Genomic DNA, 27107 nt, shown 5'->3' with positions numbered 1-27107 from the left:
CACATGAAATGATCTGCATATACACACATACACAGATAGAGATATATGTATATATAAATAGCAATTTGTATGTTGTCCCAGAATTTGTGTATATGTACCTGGACAACAATAGCATTTCGTTATAGTTTTCTCTTTTTTTGCTGGCATTTTCTGTATCTTTTTTGTTTTCTTTTGTTGTTGTTGTTGTCATAGAATATTAATATTTCAGGCAAAGACACTTAAGATCTAGAGTAAAATTATAAGTAAAAAAAAAACCAATGTAATTGGCATGTAATTAATATATATATATATAATAAATTTACAATTATTCAAAGCGCGACGCTTCAAGCTGTGTGCAAATTGATTGATTGATTGACTGTTTTGTTTGATTGATTGATGGTTGTCTTGACTGTTGGCGATCGTTGTTATAATTCATCTCATTCAGCTCTTTGCGCTTCAATTACTGTATTTTTTGCTAATTTATTGGGGATAAAAGACATAGGATAGTAGAACAATTCAAATGATTCACTGCAAAGAGTTTTACGCATGGTAAACAAGATTATGTTAGGTTTTCATACATAGTTTTGCAGGTAATTAATTAAATACATAGGTATATCATATTAGAAAAAAAATTCACAAAGTGTTTATCAAAATATAAACAAGATAGGCAATAGCACAAAAGCAAATTAGAAAGCAAAAATAATCAAGGAAGCTCAGACTATCTCGATGTTCGATTTGGATTCGATTCGAGGAATTTACTTACCATTTCAAGGCACCCGCTATTCGTCTCGACCCCTCAATGTTTATCGTTCTTGTGTGTTTTTTGCTGCTGCTGTCCGGGACCGCCAGTGGGGCCGCTTGGATAGCCGCCGTAGGCTCCACCGGGATAACCACCTGGATATCCAGGTGGTGGACCACCCCCTTGGCCACCTGCGCCGCCAGCTCCGCCGCCCTGGGGCTGTGGCGCCCCTTGCGGATGACTCGCAGCAGCCGCTGCAGCATAATACTGTGAATATTGTGCATATTGGCTAGGAGTCATACCTTGGGCATAGCCACCGGCCGCTGCAGCGGCGGCGGCTGCTGCAGCTGCCGCAGCTGCTGCATTTGGCTGCTGCTGGCTGGGATTGGGACCACCTTGATTTGGATTAGAGGCATTGCTGTTACCGCCAGCGCCAGCTCCATTTTGCTACAATCATCAATAAAGTTATTTATTTTAAATTCAATTTTATTTAATATACAATTATTGCTCTACCTTATTCTTGAGCGTCTTTTCAATAGCTTCTGCTTCCTCAATTTTGCCTACACTGCGATAATATTCTGCCCACTGTGCGCTATAGTCGGCACCGCTACCGCCCGCCTGCTGTTGCTGCTGAGGTTGTTGCTGTTGCTGCGGAGCCTGTTGATTCGGACCCGCAGGATTAGCCGCCAGCTTTGCCTTCATTTGTTGTTCAATCATATCTGCCTCCCGATGACAACCTATTTGCCTGTGGTTGGAAACAAGAATGTGATGTAATTAAGCTCTTTCAGTTTGAAAATCGTAGCAAATTACTTGTAGTACTCGATCCATTGTGCTGAGTAATCTTGACCACCCGCACCAGTAGCTGCTCCTGCTTGGCCCTGGCCTGCCGCCATGGCCATCTGTTGCTGCTGTTGAGCAGCGGCTGGATCCCAGCTGCCCTGTTGTCCATAGGCACCCCAGGGCTGTTGCTGTTGTTGCTGATAAGCGGCAGCAGCAGCAGCGTTAGGATCGCCACCCTGCATTTGATTGCCACCGTAGCCACCGGGCTGTTGATTGTGATGGGCATTATTGGCACCACCACCACCACCAGACCCACCGCCTCCGCCGCTAATGGGCTTGCGCGAAAGCACCGTTAACTCCATATTGATTTTTTCAGATATCATTTGACGGGCCGACTCCACCTGATCGGTGGTACCTTTAGACTTGAATAGCTTCTCATTGGGCGGATTGCTGGCGTTACGATCCATTTCAGTGTGCGCACCCGACTGTTGATTGATGAGCTTGATCGTCTCCCCACCACGTCCAATAACAATCTAGAATTTGGAGTGACAGATAAAGAAATCGGTCAGCTTACGCTCAGTGAATGATAATTAATATCTACTCACGCCACATTTAGAAGCAGGCACCAGAAACGTAATCTCTTCGCGGCCGCCTTGGGCATGGTTGACGCCGTATCCGTAACCATAGTTGGAGTTGTTTGAATCACCACCTCCTTGACTACCCCCGCCGCCGCCACCGCCTCCTCCGTTGCCATTACGATTCATTCCGTTGCGTTGCTGTGGATCAAATATGCATCTGTTATAACCAGAATATACTATACAAACGCGACAAACTAAAAAAGCCATAAGTTATTAGGAAGTGTTAAACTTTAAATTCTGATCTATTTGATTTGATTTTCATGAATTACTTTTTACACCACAATATACTATAGCATCATACGTCAAGTTTCTACAAAACAGCCAGCTAGATGGGATGGGTTATCTGTTTGTCCTCTTCTACATACATACAACTATTTAAGTTTCTTTCTTACCATCACATTCTCGATAAGCCCATCAATGGTGCGTTTGGCATCCTCCACCTGTTGGCGAGTGCCTTGGATTACGCACCGTCTATCGCCCATCTCATCGTTCTTGCCCTGAATGAATTGCAGTTTGCAACCGCATTCAGTTTGAATTTTCCGTATCATATCGCCGCCCTTGCCAATGACAACGCCCACAGCAATTTTGGGCACAAAGACCTCAACGCTTTCTCCGCCGTTGCCATTGTTAAAGTTATTGAAGCCTTGTTCAGATCCACCGCCACCAGAGCTGCCACCACTGCGTCCGCCCTGTTGTTGCATAGCCAGAGCATCCTTTTGAGCAATGAGATCTAAAACCATTTGCTTGGCATGCTCGACCTTTTGGGGCACACCGGAAATGCGCAATGGTTTGATAACTTCCTGATTAGGACCGTCCTGAATAATAATCATGCGAGCGCCAGTCTTTTCTTGCAATTGCTTAATTGTATCACCGCCCTTGCCAATGACCAGGCCAACCTTAGCGCCAGGAATCATAATCTCCTGGTACGGCGGATAGCCCCCGGGACCCGGCGGTGGCATATTGATGGTCAGCAACACCTCACAGTTGCCATTGCCTCCACCATTCCGATTGACCATCTGCTGAAGCATTTCGCGTCCTTTTGTACAGCTCTCTCTGGAACCGCGTAGTGTTATCACTCGTTCTTGATCTTGCATCAGTTCCAGCTTAGCACCGGACTCTGCTTCCAGATGACTGAGCGTATCACTGCCGCTGCGTCCCACAAATGCGCTTACAATGCTCTCGGGTATGCGTACTTGCTCCTCGCATGTGGATGCCGGCCAGGCAGTCAAACGAGCGGCCACAGCGGCTGCTTGCGCAATAGCTTGAGTCATATTCCCACCGCCACTGCCGCCGCCGCTGCCACTGCTCATGTTTGAGTTATTTTGACCGTAGTCGGGACTGCCAAATGAACGTTTACAATCTGGTCCACTATCGCCGTCGTCGTTATGTCGCTTAAAATTGTTGCTACCTCCTCCGCCGCCAGAGGTTGGACCACTGGAGTCGCCTCCACCTCCGCCTCCTTGTGACTGCTGCTGATTTGGTTGTATTTTTGCTGCAATCTGCACAAATACAACAATTCATAAAAAAAGTTCGTTTTGTTAACAATGGCGCGTTTTTTTGCGGCTGGAACGTACGGATTGCTTCAGGGCAATACTTTGCTTTGCTTCTTCTTACCTGCTTGGCACGTTGTATGGCAGCTGCCAATGCCTGCGATTGACTTAAACTCGCCTGCTGCGTCTGGAAGTCACTCATATTTGCAAATATCTTCGGTCAAAGTGGATTTCAGCTGCTAGTGCTTGCCTTTTATTTTATTAGTAAAAGAGAACACGCCCCGCACTTTTTACACAAAAACACCGACGCAACTTGACGACGTGCAACTGGAAAATTCAATAACCAAATGCACTAAAGCCAGAATGGCGTGTTCGTACGTAGAGAATTTGTTAAAAATGTACGTCACTTTGAATTTTTCTTACTAAACACAGTAGCAAGGCTTTAACTTATGTTTTATTAAATTAAATAGCGCTACAGCTTCAGCTTTCTTGGTTTTTTTTTCGGTGAAAATTATGCGCCCCAAAATGCGTACATAGGGATGCTTAGTTTTTAACACTCTTTCTTACGTTTCCCAACATTCGTAGCGTTGTGATTGAAAAAATATCGATAGCTTTCACCAGTGCAGTGTTGTCTTGCAGGGAAAAATAAACAAAGGACTTCCAGTTCTAACAATTCTCGAATATTGTATACATTTAATACTAAAGTATTGAAAAATACAGAGCAAATAGTTATTATTTGCCTTGAACGAGGTATTATAATATTGACTTCTTTCGTTGCCCTACTAGATATTTAAAAACAATCGATAAATTGTAACCGTCTGTGGGAATATTGTATTAATGTATAAGCTTATTAACAAACATAATTGTTTCCTAGAGAATGTAATAAAATAAATATTATATATTAGATGAGCTTTTATTATAATGAAAGTTGTGAACGTATATTTTTAATTGGTAAGAACCTGTACAATATGCCTTAATGCAAAATGAATTGGATCAGTGAGCTCATTTTAGTGAGTTACTAAAATGAACTATTATGTATTCCCACTATATTCCCATTGTTTTTCTGTGTTAACAAAAAACCACAGCTGAGCTAGGTACGCACAAGAGAGCAATTACTTAGCAATTTCTAAAAGTAAGTAAATAATATATATGTAATAAACATGTAATTATATAAAAACTTGTTCTCAATCAGAAGCGTTAAAAAATAAAATAAAATAAAATGCCTGTGGACTGGTTTGGTTATGTATACGCTGCAACAGTTGCCGCTGGCGGAATAATGGGCTATGCGAAGGCTGGTTAGTTATTGCTTCAGTTTTCATTTTTTCATTTGTTAACATGAAAGTAATTCAATTTAAGCTTCCATTCCCTCGCTTGGAGCGGGCGTTGCATTTGGTGCGCTGCTTGGCTATGGCGCTCACTTAAACTCCCAAGATCCACCACGGCCGCTGCTCCAATTGGGAACATCGCTATTCTTGGCTGGACTAATGGGTGCGCGCTGGAATCGATCTGGAAAGATGATGCCAGCTGGAATGGTTTGCTTGCTTTCCATGGCTGCTTTAGTCAAAAACTTGGTCACATATAATCGTTACTTGCCACTGCCTACAAAGGGCGCCTAATCAACAACAAACAACAAGCAACAACAAGTCTGGATTGCTGTTAAACTTGCCGAGAGATTTTCAAAAAATTTATTTTTACTTTCCTGAGAGTGCAACTAAAAGTTTCAATGGTTTACGGACTTATAAGAAATTAATTGGATTATTAACTACGAGATACCCTGTAAACAGAACATTCATGCGTATCAATTATATTTGTATGCATTATATTATTTAATACATTTTATTTGATTTGTACTTAAACTGAAACACTTGTGGTCTTTTCTGAATACACAGCGAAACATATGTTTTAACTATAATTAGTGCAGCATGACGAATCATTATTATAAATTATGCTCTTGCAAAAGTAAACATGTACGATAAGATAGTGTGATAATACTTCATAACATCAGTTTTTGCCTAGAACAGTCAGAATGTTGAATGTCCGATTCCATTAAGTATATATATATATAAATATATATGTATTTCTACTGTGCATTAACCATAGGTTCGTATTGTATTTTACATACATATAACAGTCAAGCAGTTTCAATTCCAATTGCTCAGTACCATCTCTAACAAAGCTTGTTTCAAATAATCGATATTATTAGCTTATCGGTTATTCATTTTCATCGAATCGTGAAGCCATTTCTAACTTAACCAATTTGTTTCAAATCAGCGATGACATTTTGCGTGTCCCTCAAATCTCTTCATCGATAAAGTTTAGTAATTTAGCCCGCCTAAAGAAAAAACACGAAAAATTCGTTTAAACTATATATGTATGTATTTATTTTAATATATGTATATATCTTAAATTACATTTTTGTTTGTGTGCATGTGTGAGTGTGTATGTGTGTGTGAGTCTGGTTGTGTGTGTGTGATAAATGTACAGTTTCACTTGATATGATTTCCAGTTGTTTACAGCTAAAACTTAATTCATGATTATTATTAAACTATTTACTGCTTAAAAGGTAATGCAATTTTTCAAAATGTTCGAACGCATTAACAATGCAAAACTTCTCTACTCTTTAAATACAACAATATTTTCGAATTACAATTGTTTTCTAGTAGGCAAAGTGCGGCTAGGTAAATAAAGAATTTGTTGTTTGTTTATTTTTTACACATTTTTAAGCAATTTTCTAAAATAAGAAAAAGATAAATATATTTTGTTAGTTAAGCATACAAATTATCTTTTATCACAATGGAAAATTGGAAATCTTTAGGAATAATTTATCAAATTGTTTGTTTTGTTTTCGTTTCGTTTTTAATACCAATATGAATGCATTTACTATGTATGAGCTTTTTACAGAAACATATATTTTATATACAAAATATTATACAGATTTTAATTTCTCATTTAAAAAGTGTATAGATGTATACATATATGTATAGAAAAGAACTTTCACTTGATTGGGTGCGATGTATTTTTTTTTAACAAGAATAATAATTTTTTGTTTTAAATTAGTCTCTGCTAAAACTAAAAACAAATCAATAGTAATTATAATTAAAAATATTAATAAAACATAAAAATAAAAATAAAAATAATAATATAAAAAATTCTATCTAAAAACACAATTTATACGTAAGTATTTTGTTAAAACTTTCCCAATGGCAGTAACCAAGCCAAGTCCAGACGTTTCCTCCGATTTCCGGCTGGCAGTGCTCTAAAACGGAAACAGCTTCCAGTTAACCACTAAACGGGCGGCCACACAATGAAACAGAAGAGCAACAAGATAAATATTAATAAAAAAAAAAACAAGAACAACAAAAAGAAAATTTGATGTTAATAAAAGTGTAATAAATGTTAGGCGTGCAATAAATGAGCAATGTTTGCAGTTTTGTGTCTGAAAAGTTTGTTTTCAAATGTTTTTTCTTATTTTTTTTTTGCCGACGCCGCCAGACGCCATTTTCTTTTTGTAGTTGTGGATTTGCCGTGTACCATGTGCCACCATTTTGAATTAAGTCAGATTTTACTGTTTACTGTTCCACATTCCATGCGTTTCCAGGACTTGAATTGCATTGATATTGTTGCTATTTTAGTATGCAATATGCGATTTGTTTATTGTTTAGTCGAATTTTACGCCATGCCATACTGAATATGTGTTCCAAAATATGGATCAAATAGCTTACTTAAGTTCTACAATTGTTTCAACCGATGCATGTTTCGTGTGTGTGTGTTTGCGAGTGTGTGTGTGTGTGGGGGTTACCAATTTGTGACTTAATTGGTTGCTTTATATATATATGTATGTGTGGCATGTAATTTGTGGAGAGAAAGAGAGAGAGAGAGAGAGAGCAGGAGCCGCAGCGAGTTTGTAATTTAATGAATTTAAATCGCAATGAATTGTTTTTTTTTTTGTTGAGTTGATGAGAGATAACTGGGACGAATGCAATCAGCTTCATGAATTTAATGCATATATAATTTCGATCATATACTATATGGTCAGTTCCTAGTGAAGCTGCGGTCATAAAAATAATTATTTTTTCATGCTAAGAGCTACGTTTCAAGCATATACTACTTTTTTTATTTTATTTTTTGGGCTACTACTATATAGCCCAAATACTACTATTTTGGTTTGTAAATGTGATAAATGGTTTCATGCGAAAAATGCTTAATATAATTTTTCGATATTACAACTAAAATGGCCAATTACGAATGCGAATTGGTAAGCCTCAATAACCGACTATATCTATGATATAATATAATATATATTTATATATATATATATATATTAATATTTATGTAGCAGGCAGCAAATACCACTAAAAGTTGTTTAGAATCAATTCCCTTTTTTTTATTTGTTTGCGAAGCTTTTAGACTACGAATTAACTAAGTTGTTGTATTTTGTTGCTTTTGTGTTCTTACCGCACGAAGTAGCAAAGTGACAAATCGGAATCGGAACGTTGAGAGGACAATTTAGGCATGTGTGCGTGTAACTGTAAATCTGTTCTAACTTTGTATGTGTGTGTAACTGTGTGTGTGTGTATTTGTATAAGAGGTATGCGAAGAGTTACAGTTACGACTGGTAGCGCTGGCAGTGTTGTTGGTAGAGTTGAAATGTTGTGTATACGTATATTAAGTAGTAGTAGAAATAGCAGCAGTGTTGCCGACGCCCTTTCTGCTTCTATGCTTGCTTTCACATGACTCGTGTGCGTCGTATCAGCTTTTGTGTTTTGATTTTAGGTTTTTTAGGCGTTGTTGTTGTTGTTGTGTTGCCATTTGCTGACTGTTGTTCGAGTTGTTGTATGGCTGTTGTTGTTGTTGTTGTTGTGCTTGGTTGATTGTCCAACACCGTTGGCAAATTGTTGGTATTGTCGCCAATGTAGTTTGTCACATATGAGGGCGATGTCAATTGTTGTTGTTGCTGTTGTTCATGTTGTTGCTGACTATAGCTATGACTATTGCTACTAACTTTATTACTACTATTTTTGTTTGTTATATTACTACTGCGATTTAGCGTACGTTTCAAGAATTGACTGCCATCAAAGTTTTGCTGTTGTTGTTGTTGCTGTTTTTGTTGTTGCTGTTTTTGTTGTTGTTGTTGTGTGCTGCTGGCTTTTGTTGCTGTCGAACTAACGGAGGTGGACACCGATGTTGTGGTGGCTGTAACCGCACCGTCCAGTGTTGGTAAATGCAATGCTTGAAATTTTTTAAAATATGCATCGAATATCGATGAAGTTGTTTTTGCTTTAGTTGTTGTTGCAGCTGTTGTTGCTGTTGACGTTGGCGTCGCCTTGGCTGCTCTGGTTGCGGCTGTTGTTGTTGGTGTTGCCAATTGTTGCTGTTGCAGTGTTGTCAAGTGTCTGGGTTGCTGTATGTGAAACTTACGTTTTTGCCGCTCAATTGCTTCATTGATCTCAATGCCGGCATTGGCCTCGTTCTCTGCATCAACTTGATGTTGTTGCTGCTGCTGCTGCTGTTGCTGTCGCTTGTTTGCTTCCTCGCTGTTGTTGCTGCTGTTGCTGTTGCTGTTGCTATTATGTTCTTTAGCGCCATTGCTGTTGCTGTCGCCGCTGTTGTTGCTGCTGTTGATGGTGGCACTATAATTTGTAATTTGTTTTTGTACCAAGGGTATTGAGAAATGTTCATTGGACGTAACTACAGTTTGTTCTGGTTGTTGTTTATGGGGCGTATTCTGATGTGGTTGTTGTTGTTGTTGTTGTGTTTGTATCAAGTGGAAATAGTATTCGATTTGTTTTCGTAGTTCATGTGTATAAAATTGAAACAGATTCGGTGTTTGTGTTGTTGTTGTTGTTGTTGTTGTTGTTGGTTTTGGTGTGGTTGTTGTTGTTGTGTAGTGTGCGCCGCTGCTGCTGCTGCTGCTGATGCTGCTGCTGGTGTGCGTTTTAACCATAACGCCACCATTTTGCAGCCATTCCGTCTCAGTGTTGAGTAATGCCAAATTATCAGTGCGGTCAGTGTTGAAAAGTCGTCGCAAATATTCAAACGATTTGGCTCGCGCCGTTGTCTTTGTCGTCGTTTTTGTTGTTGTTGTCGGCGTGTCAGCGGCAGCAGCAGCAGACGTAGCTGCAACAGCAGCTGCTGAGCTTTGCTGTATATTGTTATCCTGCTGCTCCTCACTACTAGTGTCGTTTGGCTCCCGCTTCTGCTCACGTTTCTCTTCGGCTTCATCCTCAGCCTCAGCCTCAGCCTCTTCTGAATCGATTTCTTCGCTACTATTTTCAATGTCTTCGGCTGTTGGGCTCTTTGCATCGCTGTTTGTCTGGCTGATTTTACTAAGGTGCGTGTGTTTGGTGTTTTTATAGTTTTTTTTGGAATATTTTTATATAGATTGTGTGTTCGATGTGTGATTGTTGTTGTTGTTGGTGTTGATATTTGTAAAGGTGTAAAAGGTTTGCATATTAAAAATATGTTTCTTGTTTGTGTCTGTGTTTTGTTTGTACTCAAAAAATACATAGTTTATATAGTCTTTTTGGAAATCGAATCAAAACTCTAAGCTTATACAACCAACTACGAAATAGATTCAACAGAATTAAGCAAATCTCACTTACTTGTATACTAAACGGTAATTGTTTCCGTAGTCGGGGATTATGTTCGAGGGCAGTGGAGAGCAGCGACCATCCAGGCAGTGCTAAGCGAGAGAGAGATTTGAAATAGTTGGAATTATCTCAGATGCAATGGTTGCTGCACACTTACGTAGCCATTACCACACGCTGAACCCTCCGCTGCTGGCCTGTAGGCAACGCAGTAGCCCGTCTGCGCATCGAAGCAGAAGAGCTGCGCACAGACGCGCTCATCCTTGAAGCACGCGTAGGTGCCACGGTCCCGCCGACATTGCGCATCCAGTGAGAGCAGTGTGCCCGGCAGCGATCTACCCAAGGCGCTGTCCTCGTGTGGTGCATTGTGCAGGCAGGTGGCGGTGTCCCCACTGTCAATGCGAGTGGCATATGTAATGATGCGATGGATCTTGCTGTGCTACGGCCAGTACTTACTTGAGGAAGTGATGGAAACTCTGCACTGTGCAGGCGGACCAACGGAAGCCGCGCTCTGTGTGACGCAGGTCGGACATTATGTAGCCGTCCTCCCAGCGGCAGCGCTGAGCGCCTGGTCCACCCAGGTAGCTGGGCGGAGGAGAGCCATCATGGACGGCGCCCAATCTGCATGAAAGGGTAGTAGTAGTAGAATTAATAGTAGTGGTTGTCATTAAGTAGTAGTAGTAATAGTAGTAGTATTAATAAATGAAGTATAAGTGCTAGACTTTAGTAGTATGAGTACTCTTTGTGGAAGGAATGGTATTACTAGTAGTAGTAGATTTCTGTGGTAGCAATGGTAATAATAGTAGTAGATATGAGTTGTAGTAATAGTAATAGTAAGAGTAGTAGATTTCAGTTGTAGTATTGGTAGTAGATTTAAGTAGTAGTAGTAGATTTAAAAAGTAGTAGTAGTAGTAGTAGTAATAGTAGTAGATTTAAGTAGTAGTAGTAGTAGTAATAGTAGTAGATTTAAGTAGTAGTAGTAGTAGTAATAGTATTAGATTTAAGTAGTAGTAGTAGTAGTAATAGTAGTAGACTTAAGTAGTAGTAGTAGTAGTAATAGTAGTAGATTTAAGTAGTAGTAGTAGTAATAGTAGTAGATTTAAGTAGTAGTAGTAGTAATAGTAGTAGATTTAAGTAGTAGTAGTAGTAGTAGTAGTATTAGATTTAATTTAGATTTATTTAATAGTAATAGTAGTAGATTTAAGTAGTGGCAGTAGTAGATGTAGTAGATTTCAGTAGTAATATTAGTAATAAATTTTAGTAGTCGTAGTAGATTTAAGTAGTAGTAGTAATAGTAGTAGTAGTAGGTTTCAGCAGTAACAGTAGTCGTAGTAGATTTAAGTATTTGTAAAGGTAGATTTAAGAAGTAGTAGCAGATTTAAGTAGTAGTAGTAGTAATACTATTTGTGGAAATAGTAGTATTTGTAATAGGTGAATTATGGCAGTAATATTTGAAGTAAAAGTAGTATTTTAGTAGTAGTCGAAGTATCTGAAGTAGTAAGTTATTAAGTAGTAGTTTTAGTAGCATGTGAATTCGTAGTAATATTTGAGTCGGGTAAGTCGATTCAATTCGAATGCGGGAAAATGAGAAAAATGTTAATTAATTAATTGGCAGGCGAATGATGTCAAACGGAAATGCAAACACGTTTGCAACTCCAGTTGCGGTCAAGCGCCGGAAATTTGGCGCAGTTGATTTGCTTTTTCAGCTATATATGTCTAATGGAGTGCAACTGGATGTGGAGAGTATGCAAAAAGCGTGCACAGTTCCGATTGGCTGTCTGGCCGTCTGGAAGGGCGCCTGGGATACTTACAAATGTCCCACTTCGTGGGCGGCCACAATGATGCCGCTGAAGCCGCCGGTGTCCTCGATGATGGCGACGCTGTTCACCTTCTCCAGCCGCTTGTTGACCACGCAAGCGCCGCCAACATAGGCAAAGCCTGTGGGCCACATTCGTGTGACGCAGCGAGAGGGAAACAAAAAACAGAAATCGTTGAAAATTAGGCAATTAGCTCTGGGTCTGTCAACAGGAAGTTGACGATTTCGAACAACCAGCAGCGGCTGTCGCTGCTGCTCGTTGTCGCAGTTATTAAATACAAGAAAATAAAAGCCGCCTTAAAATTTTGCAATTTTGGTTTTACTTTCGAAATTTCGATGTGGCCTAAACGGCGTTTATCTTTTTTTTGTATATAATAACTGCCTTTGCAATATGCAAGTACATATAACGGTGTCTGAGTCTGAAGCGTGTGCTATATTGCATTGTTTAATATTAGTCTTGATGGAGATGTCGAAACCAGAAACCATTTAAAGAGTTTAGTTCAAATGCCTAAAACTTAGTCACAATTTCAGCCAAGCCCAAAAATATATTTCAAATTGTGTTAGTGCCTTCAAAACCACGAAACATTAGCCTTAAAAGTAAATTATTATAATACATATATGCTTAAAGTTAAATATATGTTTATAAGATATTAGCTTAAGGTTCTAGAGATCTTCAATTTTTATATATACATAAACACTTATTCAGTTTGAGCTTCAGTTATTTCTGCCTAAAAAGTAAAACTGAAAAATCAGAAAAATATATAAATATATATCACAAAAGTTGCATGTGCTAGGCATTAGAATGCAGACATGCATATGCAACAATTGTTCAGAGAATCGGAGAATATCAAAAGTAGAAAAGTTTTCAATGCAAGCAAAGGTTGAGCGAAAACACATACATACATGTACACACATATATACAGAGTAAAAGAGTGAGAGAGAGAGAGAATATAATGCAACTGTACAGCTTGAGGCGCATTGTTCGAACTGAACTCCTATTTTGGAGTTGTTGATGTTGTTCTTGTTGCTGTACAAAAGACGTGCGAAACACAAAACATATAAATTATAAAGTTCACACATAATGTGAATAGAGTTGAGCATACAGAAAATACAGGTAACACACATAGAGAGAGAGAGGTAGAGAGACGTGCATGAAATTCAATTAAATTGGCTTGATTTTTAGATGATGGAGCGACGCTTTAGGTTCGGTTCGGCGGTTGCCGCCTTTAATGTTAATGCTATTTTTATTTTTTTGTTGCTATTTTCGCATTTATCTGTACATTGTCAGCGAACAAATTGTTGTTGTAGTTGTTGTTGTTATATTTTTACCTGCGGTACCGCGATTACATTCACCAAATGCGGAGGTGCGACGGCACATATCAAGTCTGCGGGCGAAAATGTTTCAAAATGCGTGGATTTGAGTATAGATTCGTTTCTTAGATGCAAAAATGTTTGCATATATAAAATATATATACAAAAATTCAATTTGATTCAGATAGATTTCAGCTTGTCTTTCAGGGGCGTGCCCAATTGATGGGCAGCCGGGGAAGCAAAGCAGACACTATAGTTGGAGCAGCACAGCATAAGGTTTGAGAGTTAGTTCGATATTTTCTGTGATTGGGGTGGGTCAAGAAATTTGTAATAGAAATTGGGAGTCTTTAAGACACCCATATATATATATATATATATATATATATACATATATGTGGGTGGAAAATAAATCAATTTCTAGATCGAAACCATTTTGAATATATATCAAAAATAAAAACTTTCAAAATCTTGCATACTATCAAAAATAAAAACTTTCAAAATCTTGCATACTTCGTAACATACTTAACACTAGAATACAAGCGGTAACCAAAATTAGCTTTTATACTGGTCTGTTATACTACACTGTTATACTGTACTGTTATACTGTACAGTTATACTTGAACAGTTACAGTTGGACAATAGAAGACCAAAGACCTAAGACTTAGGTATCTAAAACCTACAAAGTGTTTCTGTTATACTGCACTGTTATACAAAACTTAGAATAAGATTTATAATTATTTCAAGAATAATACGTACATTTTAAATACTACTGTGATTCTGGGCTCTTATAAAGAACTGCTATACCCAACTGTTACACAGAACCGTTATACAGAACTGTTATACCGAGTTGTTATACAGAATTGTTATACAAAGAAGCAAAATATTATTTCGAATTGTAATTAGTATGAATATAGAACGTATTTAATGCTATTACAAAACTGTTATACGCGACTGTTCTACTTGAACAATTATAACTCCAAAGCTGTTCAAAGTTACCCTTAAAATTTAAAACATTATCTAGACTTATTATTACAACAAATACTGTTATATGCTACTGTTATACTCTATTGTTATACTTCTCTGTTATGCTCAAGAAGTTACAACTGCAACAGTTACCCTTCCAAAATTAGGCCTTAAATTAGATAAATATCTCGACCAATACAATATTAGGTATATAGCTTTCAATGTCAAAATACAAATAGAAAACAAATAAAATTAACTTATGCATATAAATGTAGCTAGCCAAATGCAGCAAGCATTAAGCCAGACTATGGACTTGTAACCGGTTATGGTTTATGGCCGACCCGCTCCTCAAATTAGATGAAATAACGCCTCGAATTTAACTAAAATTCGTGTCTTTTTTACCTCAATGCCTGTGTAGTTGTGTGTCTGTGTGTGTGTGCTTGTGTGATGTGTGTATGTAAATGTAATTTGATTTTTTTTTTTTTGGTTTATTTTTTGTTGAGTCCCACACGCATTTTTAGGCAACTTTGTTAAGTGTTTTTTCTAGTGCAAATTACGAGAATGTAGCAACAAACTAGAAACTATTGTAACTAACAGCTTTGAGATGTTAAATAACCAAATGACATTTTGTTCCACTGTATGTGTGTGTGTGGTGTGTGTGAGGTCTTTGGTATTCATATTTTATTTATCTTGTATTTAGTTTTTGGTATAGATTCTTTTACCCGCTGTGCCTTTGGTGCAACGGCCGCCTTTACGCCTGCGACACATATCATACCTGCGCATAAGTAGACATTATATATATGTGGGAGAATTTCAAAAAGGTAGAGAGTAAATTAAAGCTAGAAGGGGCCCTGCTAACAAAACATTGCTGCTGCTGAATCTGCAAGAACACAAGAAATACACCGCAAAGCAGGCTGCCGGCCACAGCCCTCTACTCACTTGGTGATGGCCACGGCGATGTCGTAGACGGGCAGACGACGCTCTCTGAACAGATATTTGCCCATGTCGGTCAGTGCGGCAGCCGAGTCGATAGCATCGCGGCCCACACGATTACGTTCCAAATAGGGCGTGGCATCGCGACCCTGCAAAGACAATTTTAAAAGTTAAAGAATATTTTGTGAGGTGCAGAGAAAATAATTTATTACTATGCTAGAGATAATTTTATACTTCTATTAAAATTGTTTAAAAAAATTTGAGCTAAATACTAATTTATTAGGAACATATTATTCAATCAACAATAGCTCAAATTATTTTGGAAATTAATTTTTGATCAATCAAATTATAAACCAAAACTTGTGAGCAGTACCAAGGCTTACTTAGTTCGGCTATTGGCAGTCATAGCCCCGCACATAGCCAATTTCTATGACTCTGCTGAATCTATTATTAAATATTAATTGAAAAGTGACAATTTAAGAAGAGAAAAGCAGCTGCTTAAATGGCCAACTATGGCCAGTGTTTAAGCCTTTATTAAAAAACCTATTACTATTACTCTTACCCCTTAAGTACTCGCATTGGGCTTGTTATGCAATCGGCTTAGCGTTTGACAAGGCACAGCAAACAAATGGGAAATAACCAAATTTATGGCCCACTCAGCGCTAAAAGTGTTCAAACACTTTAGCGTAGGCAGGAACCAAGTTGCAGTTGCCACCAGGGAAGCCTGCCATGTGTGTGTGAGTGTGTGGGGGACACATTTAAATTGAGTATGGCGGAATATGTCAGCTAAACGGAAACAAGTGAACGTGAAAAACGTGCCATGCCGGCTGCGATGGCTGCGATGAGGCTGATACGATAAACAAAAAAGAGCCAACGCGACGACGACGCCACAGATACAGCTGTGGCTGCTGCATGAATGGCAAATGGTGTCGCTGTGGCAAGTGCCGACTGACAAAGTCAAAGTCGTGTGGAGAAGCGTTGCTTGCTTCAAACTAGTTGCAATTGTGCGTTATGTAATTGTTGGCTGCTGCTCGAGTTGCATCTGCTGGCAACGGCTGGCTCCTGTGGCAGCAGCGTTTTCGTCATCGTGACTTAGGGGCGTTGCAATTATTATTGTATCTCTCGGTGTGTTTGACGTGACAGCTACATAAATTATTGTAACACAATTGTCAATCATGTCGGGCCCTGGGCTAATCAATATGTTAATACCCAGCCATAATCTGCATGGAACCCGTTCGACAGGCCCCAAAGTGCAGGTGATAAAAGTAAGTTAACTGTCATTGCGTTCAGCTGGAAGTTACAAATGTATCCGTAAGATACTCAGATACGTTCTGACTGCGCTTGATCGTCGAGTGTCGAGAGTGTCGCGCCAGTGCCTGTGATATATAGCTCCACTCACTCAGAAGTCTGGAATATATATTCTCCCCGTAGACCTCAAGATTGTTTATAATACTCGTATTAACGACATTTATGAACTGCAGTCAAAATAAATCTATTGGCCATATATCTATATATATTCACAAGAATTTCTTGGCCAAGACTCTCATGACGAAATTTCATTTGATTAGCAAATCTTTTCCTCGATCCGGCAATTGTTTCAATCACATTCAAATGCTGCCGAGTGCTATATATACATATATATATATATATATTTGTAGTTCTTGTGGCTTTTATCTTCAACTAAATAATTGACAATTCGACAGATTGATCAATTGTTAGTGCAGGCACGTCTCCAGATCAAGCTACGAAAATATTTTTTTTTTACTTTTCGTCTGAGCAAAACTATCAAGAATTTTAAATGTTCCGACGGCGACCTTGGGCAATTGCTTTTGGTAAAAGGCAACGCTAGACGCACGTTGCTGGGAATGTGGCGAAGTTACGAAATTATACCGAATTATATGCCAAATTATACATAAGCTCCGCTTCATTTGGCTAGTGCAGCCGATACGAGTTTATTACAAATTGAAGTGGATGCGCATCTCTGAAGGCCTTCGCCGAGCGACGAGCACTTGAGCCACATAACGTTCATGGCAGAGCAGAGCGGAGCAGAGCTAATCTCTGGCAACTAAATACCAAATCGATGCTAGTTGGAAGAGCTCTTCTGTGTGCCTTTATGTAATGCTGAGAGGCTTGGCTTGTGACCAAGGCGGTATTGAAATTTGAATACTTTGCAATTCTCTCTATGAATGAGAACATTTTCAATTGAATATTGCAGTTAGCTGGAGTTCCAGCTGCTAATAAATTTGTTTATCTAAAAGTTTGGCTTTGCCATGAAATTCTAAAGGAGTTTAAGAATCTTGCGCAAGGAATTAAAATTTAATAAAGATCAATTTTTTCTAGCAATAATTTCTTTAATTATATACAATATAAGCTTGTCGCCTTCGCAATTTGTTTATCTGTTATTAAATTATAAAAAAATTATATTATTAAATTTATAAAGTCTCATTGCTAATAGAATTATTATAAAACCTTATTAGCTTGCCCACCTTTATATACATACAACCAAATGAAGGTTTTGTTTATAAAGCATTTAAAGTATCTGTGAAAGATTGAGGCAAACTGCAGAAGCTTATAAAGGAAACATTGCTAAAGTAAATATTATTCTAAAGGAAATAATCCCTTCATTAATAACTTTAGCTACATGCAAACCTAGAGTCATGCAGCGGCTTGCTCTAGGTCTTCTACTAAAGCAAAATGAGTTGAATAAAAAGTTGTATAAACTTGTACTAAGCTTATCTTATAAATATACTATGCATCAGATACTTTTTTATATTATAAAAATATTTCACGTTTCTTTCAAATAAGTTCCCAAAATTATATTATTAAATAAACAATCAAATATAGATATATGACATAAAGAAACTACACTTGAAGCGAACAGTCTGAACTGAGTTTCTCTGCAGCTGCTGCACACGCAATTCGCATTGCAGAAGACTTGACCTGGGATCTGAAAGCTGAGACAAGGCAGGTGGATTACGCAATTGAAGCTTGCGCTGAAGTCAGCCAAATGTCACAGGTTTGCATGCGCCATAAATATATATATATATATATATTTTGGAATATATTTTGCAAGCTGTGCGAATATTTCATTCGATTAGACAAGACTGATTTGTCAACTAATCTAATTTGTGTGGCTGCAGCCATTAGAAATATTACACATACGACCCGCGTAGCGAGTTGTGAGCTGTGAGCTGTGAGCTGTGAGCTGTGAGCTGTGTTTGGGGTGGCTCACGTTAATAGCTTGGCAGAAACGTGAGCGAGTGCGAGTGCGAGTGCGAATGCGATCGCGATCGAGTAGTACCTAAAATGTAACCAGGCTGGCAACTGGGAGACCGGTTTGCCTTTCCCAAAAATGGATGTGGTTTGATTTGGTTTTGTTTTGTTTTGCTGTGTTTTGTTTATTTTTGCGACTGTCTCAAAATGTTGCAATGGCTTTTGTGCGTAATTAAATGTAAAGTCTTGCCGCCTGGCGACTTAATATTTTAATTTAATTTACAGGGCGCATAAATCTTGGCAAAGAAAAACTGTCAAGCCGCATACCTAGTCGCTTATATTTCTATCATTTCGAAACCAACCCACCCACCCAACTCCAGAGCCAGAGCCAGAGCCCCGACTCCAGCCTTAACTCCTACTTCCAGCGCAATGACAAACGCTTTGACTTTTGTTTAACGGCTGCGCCCACACAGTCCACTGGAGTTGGCTTTTGGGGCATGGAATGGGGCGACTGCCGGTGGCTACTTTCGGACACCACCCACGGCGTTGTCGGCTTTGGGTTACATTATTTGGAATTTTGTTTTATATATATTGTGCCCGTGGGTCAAGCCAGCATTTGCATTGCATACTTTTCCTTTTGCCGCCGCAATTTATGTGTATTTTTGTGGCACTTGCATTTGCAGCTACTGGCGATAAGCTTTCCCGCTTGCCGCTTCGTGACATGAGCTGGGGCCAACACCTGGATCTAGGCCTGGCTAGGCCTGGCAGCTACTTGAATTTGAAACTTCGTTAGTTAGGAATTTGTTATGACATATGTTATGAGTCTCAAAAGTAATTCTCAAATGTGTGCGAGTGTGTGTTGGGTTTCTGGATCTGGTCTGGGTGTGGCCATGTGCATTACTTAGCATTTCCGTGGCGAACATTGATAGATCCGCAGAGATAAGCCTGAGTGGAGATTGTTGATTGGCAGCCTCAAATTTGGCAATTGGAAGCAATTAAATGCAAATTCTTAAACTGCGTCTCTTGAGTCCAAATCACTTTCTTTCAGTTGTTAGCATTTTGTGATATATCGACACGGTCGACTCAAGGCCGTAATTGAAAAGCCATTTAAGCTTGACCTCAATGCTCGCAGGAGTTGCGCCAGTATGTTAGCCATATTTTTCATTTCAGTACATTCATTCACATAAATTAATCAGTCGCTGACAAATGACCAGCAGAATTACTTAAAGCCAAGTGCAAAATGTTTGTGTTGTTTAAATTTGCGCAATTAATCGATTCGGGCTAAATGACAACAGAACCGAACGCACAGGGACAACAACAAAATATCTGCAAGGCTGAGTGCCCCAAGCCCCGCCAGTGAGACAACAATACGTTGGCGCTTGGCTGCCAACCTAGTTTTTTTCTCTGAGTTTGCCAACTTAATAATGCATCAAAAACTTCAATTTATGGCTAACTGAAATTCTAATCGAGTGTAGGCCAGTTAGTATACGGCGCTCAAATTACAATTTGCTGCTATATTAAATGCACACACACAGACTCACACACACTGATTTACACCATATTTTTTCTCTTGCTCGACACGCACATAATAAATTGCGTATACGCAACGTTGCTGCCGCCGCATTGAAAAATGTTTGTGGCGCAAGCGCAACGTTCGACACGTTGTACAGCTGTCGGCTGTCGGCTGTTGGCTGTTGGCTGTTGGCCGTACGATATGGCAGCCGACCCGCCTGCCCGGGCAGGTGTAACTCAATTCTAACGGAAAGTTGCCCGCAATTAATTAAAATGTTAATTAAATGTCACAGATAAAAGTTCAATCGGTCGACCATGTGCAACGGTAGCCCAACACACAGCGGCAAGCTGCCCACGCCAATTCATTTAATTATCTCATTCAGCCTGTGTGTCTAGATAAATCTGAAGCTACGACTTGTTATGATTGCCCACAGCTGAAATCAGGAAAACCAGCAAAACACAACAAATGTGATTGATTGAGCTGCCCCAACGCACTAATTACAACATGCATTAGTAGCCAGAACACTCACTCTTAAAAGAGAGAGAGAGAGAGAGAGCGAAAGATTCTTCTTCTTCTACATATACTTCTTTATCACATTTATCAACTGCCATACTTAATCTGTCACACAAGTGCATGATAACTCGCCCAGCTCCCCCTCTATTGAGCTGCACTGCGTGACTTTGCTTCACTTCCATTAAGCGTTTGCATATTGGCAAACAGACTTCAGCAGCTTATCGGATATATCAAATAATATAAATTCTGAGTAATTGCTGTGGCCCGACTTCGATTTCGATTCGGAATCTGAGTTGAGCTCTGCGCATGCTACTATTTTGGTGTCATAAATTCGCATTTGGATTTGTTGTTTATGGGCAGCAAAATAAATTTCAACATTAATTAGCGCAAAGCAACATTAAGCGACGGATGCAATCGCTTCAAGATATACACAAATATATATATATATATATATATCTTGATGTATAGAAGAGGAAGTCGCTGCATGAAATTGGGCAGAAATCTAAACCTCAACTAAGTTGCCCATTAAATTACATAACTACAACGAGTGCTGTAGCAGCAGCAGCAGCAGCAGCAGACACTGCTTGTGGTTGCTGCTGCATTATTTATGCTGTCTAAAACAATTTTTTGTTGTTTACATGTGTGTCGCGTCGGCCACAAGCAATTGACGTACTTAGGGTAAACCGCTGCCATGTGGGCTGCCTGCTGCAGGTGCCAGTCATGGAAAAACTGCGCCAATTTTCCACTTTCCACACACACACACATGAGTGGGTCGCCAGCTGGCAGGCTCTTCTCTTTGGCAAATGGCTTCCTGAACTGTGACTTGTGTGTAAGAAAGTCAAAACGAGCTTTGGTAATAATGTTGTCGAGAGTGTTTTATGGTCGCGTTATGCAAGCGCGCTCGAAGATGCTGCATAACTAAGCTGTTGAAGGATGTTGTTGCGAATTATGACAATCAAGCCTTAACAGCAACAAATCAGCTGGCCACATATGCGGCCAATCCACATTTCTATTTGCTTGGCAAGTTCGTTGCCTGAGTCTTTTGTTCGCGTGCTTCGGCATTTGCTAATTCCTTAGGCATTTAGCAACGTTTTTTTCTTCATTGTTTTTTTTTGCACACGAGTATTTTACTTCTTAAAAAAAACTTGTTAAAATTTGTAGCTTTGCTTTGTTTATGGCCCAAGCAAATAGCCAAATTGATTGTTCACATTTTTCCTAACGAATCCGAATCCCAATTCGAAGCGCATGCGTTGCATGTTGTTGGTTTTTGCTATAGCCCTCTCTCTCTCTCTCTGTCTCTCTGTCTCTCCCACTTTCTGCTCAATTGGCCACCGAATCGTGATAAAGTTTGGTTGGTTTTGCCTGCGGCCGACATTTGCTACGATTTGCAATGCCCCCCATTTGGCTGGGGGTCAGAGTTGACTTGGCAAGCGGATTACTCAATTAGTTTTAATGAAAGTTAAATATTGTGTAACGACTGTGTAACGACTCTACTTACGCGTGAGATAATAATGCCAGCAATGCTAATGCGTATTCTGGGTCCCTTCAGCAGGCGATAGCGCAGATCGACACCGTTCCAGAACGAAATGAAGTATCTTTTAACCTGAAAGTGAGATTGAAATGGAATATATATATATATATATATATATAAAATAGAACTTGTAGCTGATGTTCATCTGTTTGGCAGCTGCTTTGCCCACATTCATCAGCGACAAACGCTGCAGCTGTCGCCTGGTTTCAACTTTTATCTAAGCCGCTTATGGCAGCATGAAAGATCGCACCCAAGTCGAGCAGCCCCATTAATCTCGGCGAGTGAGTGATGTGCATACAAAGCAGCTGTGTCGGCGCGGCTAAGAACTGTGTCTAAATGCAGACGAGAGCCAAGCAGAACAACTGCTGCCGTCCAAATTCAAATGATAGCATCAAGCAAACGTAAGTTCTTCGCGCCGCCTAGACACTTTATACACAATTTATATTAAGTCAGTTGTCCACATTTATATTTAGAATCAAAATGGTTTTTAATTCTTCTGAGGTGCTTTGCGTGCTCTGTCAATTACCTGAGCTAGCTTAACTTTATATTCTATTTCGTGCCGTGCTGCCCAATTAATATGTGCAGCTTGTCTTCCATACACACGTCGCCTTCTATCTGACAATCGCCAAAAAAACAACTTTTACAAATCTCCAGACTGGGCTTGGGACTGTGTTGAGTTTTGGCAAGCCCAATCTGGAAAACCCAATCATTGACAGCTTCATCTGTGGGCCTCGCCTTACGCACCTGCAGGTTGTCACCGCCATGCAGTCGATATCCATCATAGTCGACAATCACCAAGACTTCGGGATAGATGACGTACGGGGCTTGGCGTCTGGGTCGCACTCGTGACTCTGAAGTTTGGGGTTCGGCCGGGTCCGCGTCGGCGTCCAGCTTGCCCTCGTCCTCGTCATTGAGGTCCTCAAAGTCGGGACTGTTGCCGCTGCTGCGTCGGCTGCGATGCTGACGGCGCTGCAGACGTTCGAGCTTCTCGCTAGCCAGTAAATCGTCTGGCTCCATGAATGCTGCAGTGAGAAGAGGAGACGAAGGTTGACTAATGAATCACAATGAAATGCAATGCAATAGCTTAATTATTTTTTATTATTATTAAGCAAGTCAGGTAGCAGTACATTTAACTGTATTTAAAGTTAATTTTTCGCTCATTATAAGGCAGCGCCCAGAAAGACACCGCGAAAAGGTTTTTGCAATTGTAAATGCTGAAATACCATCCATAAACTTGCCGTGTTTATAGGGCAACTGAATTAACGCGTTGGTATTTTGGCGCCACCGGCGTGTCTCAAAGGTAAATGCATCCGTCGAAGGACAACGGCGATTACTTCACCGGCTTCAGCGGCGACATCGAAAGTTCAAGTCTTGCATTGAACCCACTGTAAGAGCCGCTAAAGCAGCGAACAGGAAATGCTAATCATGTGCACGTCGATCTCTCGCTCTCCGAACGGCTCGCAGACGGACAGATTTATGCTAGAGCTTAGAGCTGGTTTCTAGTTCAATGTGCCCATTACTGGCAGATGCAGCTGCCGATAAGCACGGAACAAACGAAGAGTGATATGCTACGCATGATGGGGATCAATGCCAGGCCAAGGTAAGGCCAAAGAAGTTATGCTATGAAAAATCATAATAGACGAATGCAGCATCACCGACTTCTGGCTCATATATCAAGACTTAAGCATTTGGATACTTACCAAAGTCACTCAATTGATCATTGGTGGCTGAGGCCGCACGCTTGTAGACAATGTGATGGGCCTGCTCCTTGTTGGGGCTCAGCTCGTGTGGCAAAGGTTTAATGACCAGATCGTGACCAATGCTGCCCTCCTGTAAAAGAGTTTGAAATTAAAAAAATCTATGTTAATACCTGGCTCTTAAACGACCACATTGAAAGACGTAATTTATGGCAACTTACAAATAATGTAAAAGAAAACATAAACTGACTGGAACTGAGTAACTATTTAGTTTTTAGTACTAAGAGTGGAACAAAAAGTCGTTGCTCAGTTATTGAGTTAAGCGTGGCCGTAACTCTTGAAACCTTTTAAATAAAAAGTTCATTTAAAATAATTATTTTTTTAATCGTTTCAAGTTTTAATGAATATTATCACATTTAATTCGACTGAAATATATTATATAATATTTTATATGATTAATAAAAAAGTTTTTCAATTTAAAAGAAATATAAATCATTTTAAAATGTTTTTTCTTTTATTGAAAATATATATCTAAAATTTTTAAATAAAAAATTAAATTTATAAAATTTTAAAATACAATTTTTTTTTAATTTATATTATTCTGTTAATACTTCTATATTCCTTTTTTTTTAACTGTATTTTTTAATAAAAGTGATTTTTTTAAATAATGAAAAAGATAAATATATGTTAAGAGGAATTTTTATTAAAAAACTAATATTTCCTTCTATAATTGAAAATTGAAAATATAAATATATAAATATATAAATATATAAATATATAAATATATAAATATATAAATATATAAATATATAAATATATAAATATATAAATATATAAATATATAAATATATAAATATATAAATATATAAATATATATTTTGCTTCTGGACTGCCTGTCTTTGCTGTAAAATGTAGTTAATCAATCAGTTAAGTAATAATCAGTTTATATATTTATAGCAACAGTAATTTATATTAGATGTGGCTCAAGCATTAGCAGTAGCCTACAAAAATTTGTGTATCTATGCAAATTAGTCTCTCCTTTATCTAAATAAAACTTTAGGTAGATTTTTATGTTAGCAGCAAATGTGAGCTCAACAAATTCAATATGATTTATTTATATATGTAAATATAATATTATTTATACATATGCAAACAGTATATAGTAGTACTTCTATAAGATGTTTAAAAGATTAAGCACAGAATTAAATTTCTTGAGAGCTTAGATTTTCTATAATGCCAAACAGATATTCATCCACAGCTTCTGACAGGTGCACACAAGCTAGCTGCGCCTTATTATTAATCTATTGCTTTTTTATGAAATATATATGCACTTCTGTTTAATATAGCTTTGAGTCAGGTATGAATGAGTCGGCTAGAGCACTCATAAAAATTAGTAGCGATTTGCATAGCTGCACAATTTATGCAAAACATTTGATCTAGATAAGAATGTTTCTTGGGCGGTTTCTCTGTACGTTGTAGTGCCACGGATTTTATCGCCTCTGTAATTGCAATAATTAACAGCAAGAACAAAATAAAAATGAAAAAATGAAAAAATGTTCAAGAAAATTGAAAACCAAATAGTCTGTGAAGCTAACCTTGACAAAGGTTAGCTAATTAAAAGCAATCTATTTAGAATTAGTTTTATTTTTATTTTCATTTTCATTTTCATTTGGCCAATTCATAAAGCCAAGCGTCACCCACTCGAGTACGCCCCGCGGCTCTGTGGACCAATTAGATCTTGGCCACGCTCATACCCATTGCGATTCTATATGCTATAATTAAAATATTAAATATAAATTACAGCAGTTACTTAGCAGTTCGTGTTATTAATGTGCCCAAAACACGAACTTGGCAGAACGGAAATGTGACTGGAATTCGAATTGGAGTCAGCGCTGACTCGTTGTTGAGTCAGTTGAAATGGTTAAACTTGATTTATATATGCATAAATATGTCTATGGCATACGACGCAATTGATGCATTAACTAAAAGCTTCAAGTAAATTATATTTTGCGCTAAGAATCGGACTTTATTTTTGTTGCAAATGTCAAAGGAAACGCCAGAGTTCAATGTCCTCGCAGGCAGCAGCATTTTTGCTGTGCCATAAAACAAATTGCAAAGCAACAAATTGTCATTGATGACAAGGCAAAGACTACGACTTCGACTTCGACTATGACTGCCACTGCGACTTTGACTATGGCTGGCTGAAGTCGGCTTCAATGCCGCCGCGTCGCGTCGCCTATTGAATTGCAAAATTTGCAAAGTGCGTTTCGCCAATTGCAGCCAATCAGAAAGGTGGCCCAGCTGCAGTTGCTCTAGCCATTTGAGTTATGAGAGATGCTTAAACTGGCGACATTTAAATGCAATTTTTTGCACTTTTTTTTGACTGCTTTTCAACAAGCTAACGGCGCACGGTGCGTATGATAAATGCGTCAGATAAGCCATCGAAATTGGCATTCAACTTGAAAGCGGGTTTCCAGTGCGCGCACAGGTGAATGCCTTGAAGGGCTGAGCGGCTATAAATTAAATACAGATTTAAAATTTATTTTTTACTATAAAGAAATAAATATATATTTGAATTTTATATATATACATATATATTTGTCATAATTTATGCGAGTGTGCATAATTTGGTTGGCGTGTGCATGGGACAAGCGTATCGGCATCAAATAGGCGCAACGTTTGCTCGGTTTTCTTTATATTATTTTATTTTATTTTAATTTTTTAAGAGACATGCTACATATGCATGTGTTCCGCCTTTTCAGGCAGCAACAACGACTGTGGCAGTTGCAACAACATTTGTCTGACTGCTTAAACAGGCTGAGACGTTTTTTTTTTGGGCGTGTGCCGTGTTCATTTTTATTTATTTATTTTAATGCTTGGCATACTCATTGAAAATGGAGAAAAAGGGGGTAGATTGGTTGGCTGCAATATGTATGTATTTATATAAATATTAATCAAGAGATGCTGTTTGATCTAAGGCTGTAGCTGTACATGGCTTTGCTGCCACATATATAGTCATATTTATTTCTTTGTATATCCGAACTTAACAGAGTTAAAACTTTATGTTATTGAGAGTCTCACATGCAGTTTGGCAATCTTCTGGAACTCTTAGGAAAATGCAGCTTGAAATTGCAATAAGTTAATAATTGTTTGTCATGCATGAAAAAAATTAATTTCATAAGAACATCAACAGAGCAGCTAGCAGAACTAAAAATATTTGTAGCAGCATTCTGTACAGGGTATCTCTCAAGCAATTTAAGCACATTTCTGGTTTTTGTCTTGGAAATTTATGTAGCTCTCTGAAATTTATTTGGGATTGTTGAGCGGAGTTCTTTGGCCAGCCCGACGACGGCGACTATTATGTAATTTTGAAAATGCAACAAGTTGTTATTTAAAAAAATTAA

At 38.6% G+C, this 27107-nt stretch overlaps 3 protein-coding genes across 8 annotated transcripts in view; 1 reads left to right on the top strand and 2 right to left on the bottom strand.

The window, feature by feature from the left end:
* Positions 1-742: 742 nt before the first annotated feature.
* On the bottom strand, positions 743-4155 carry LOC111601250 (far upstream element-binding protein 2). Its single transcript, XM_023317749.2, has 6 exons — positions 3751-4155; positions 2529-3635; positions 2104-2274; positions 1529-2031; positions 1232-1463; positions 743-1165 (listed from the first exon to the last, which is right to left on the bottom strand). The coding sequence occupies exons 1-6, from the start codon at positions 3826-3828 to the stop codon at positions 776-778; spliced, it is 2481 nt and encodes an 826-aa protein (XP_023173517.1). The 5' UTR covers positions 3829-4155; the 3' UTR covers positions 743-775.
* Positions 4156-4661: 506 nt separating this feature from the next.
* LOC111601260 (transmembrane protein 14 homolog) lies at positions 4662-5423 on the top strand. The gene is made up of 3 exons (XM_023317766.1): positions 4662-4758; positions 4819-4921; positions 4983-5423. Exons 2-3 carry the CDS (start codon positions 4846-4848, stop codon positions 5240-5242), a joined length of 336 nt encoding a protein of 111 aa, XP_023173534.1. The 5' UTR covers positions 4662-4758; positions 4819-4845; the 3' UTR covers positions 5243-5423.
* A 1407-nt stretch (positions 5424-6830) lies between these two features.
* The window catches only part of LOC111601215 (venom metalloproteinase 3), a 58852-nt gene continuing 38575 nt past the window's right edge, over positions 6831-27107 (bottom strand). For 2 of the 6 annotated variants that reach the window (XM_030222719.1, XM_030222720.1), the window contains exons 5-14: positions 23707-23836; positions 22751-23028; positions 21974-22078; positions 15243-15385; positions 13359-13414; positions 12025-12151; positions 10670-10834; positions 10374-10605; positions 10229-10308; positions 8008-9952 (exon numbers count right to left, since the gene is read on the bottom strand). In XM_030222719.1, coding sequence (XP_030078579.1) covers positions 8353-9952; positions 10229-10308; positions 10374-10605; positions 10670-10834; positions 12025-12151; positions 13359-13414; positions 15243-15385; positions 21974-22078; positions 22751-23028; positions 23707-23836 — 2916 coding nt within the window. In that variant the 3' untranslated portion in view covers positions 8008-8352. Of the gene's footprint in view, positions 6912-8007; positions 9953-10228; positions 10309-10373; positions 10606-10669; positions 10835-12024; positions 12152-13358; positions 13415-15025; positions 15079-15242; positions 15386-21973; positions 22079-22750; positions 23029-23706; positions 23837-27107 lie in introns of those variants that run through there. The other 4 variants (XM_023317708.2, XR_003944123.1, XM_023317709.2 and 1 more) reach the window with 4 other exon arrangements.

This window comes from Drosophila hydei, unplaced genomic scaffold (assembly GCF_003285905.1).
Source record: "Drosophila hydei strain 15085-1641.00,03,60 unplaced genomic scaffold, DhydRS2 tig00000060-arrow-pilon, whole genome shotgun sequence".
NCBI classification, from domain to species: domain Eukaryota; kingdom Metazoa; phylum Arthropoda; class Insecta; order Diptera; family Drosophilidae; genus Drosophila; species Drosophila hydei.
The sequence above is the reverse complement of the archived record's forward strand: the minus strand, read 5'-3'. Positions and strand labels throughout refer to the sequence as shown.

What these genes read in the sequence shown, in the direction of transcription:
- LOC111601250 (XM_023317749.2), bottom strand. Translation starts at nt 3,828, where the DNA reads ATGAGTGACTTCCAGACGCAGCAGGCGAGTTTAAGTCAATCGCAGGCA. An exon ending in TGCCTGCTTCTAAATGTGGC is followed by an intron (nt 2,032 to 2,103) that starts GTGAGTAGATAT and finishes TCCAAATTCTAG; the next exon opens with ATTGTTATTGGACGTGGTGG. An exon ending in CAATGGATCGAGTACTACAA is followed by an intron (nt 1,464 to 1,528) that starts GTAATTTGCTAC and finishes TTCCAACCACAG; the next exon opens with GCAAATAGGTTGTCATCGGG.
- LOC111601260 (XM_023317766.1), top strand. Translation starts at nt 4,846, where the DNA reads ATGCCTGTGGACTGGTTTGGTTATGTATACGCTGCAACAGTTGCCGCT. An exon ending in AATGGGCTATGCGAAGGCTG is followed by an intron (nt 4,922 to 4,982) that starts GTTAGTTATTGC and finishes ATTCAATTTAAG; the next exon opens with CTTCCATTCCCTCGCTTGGA.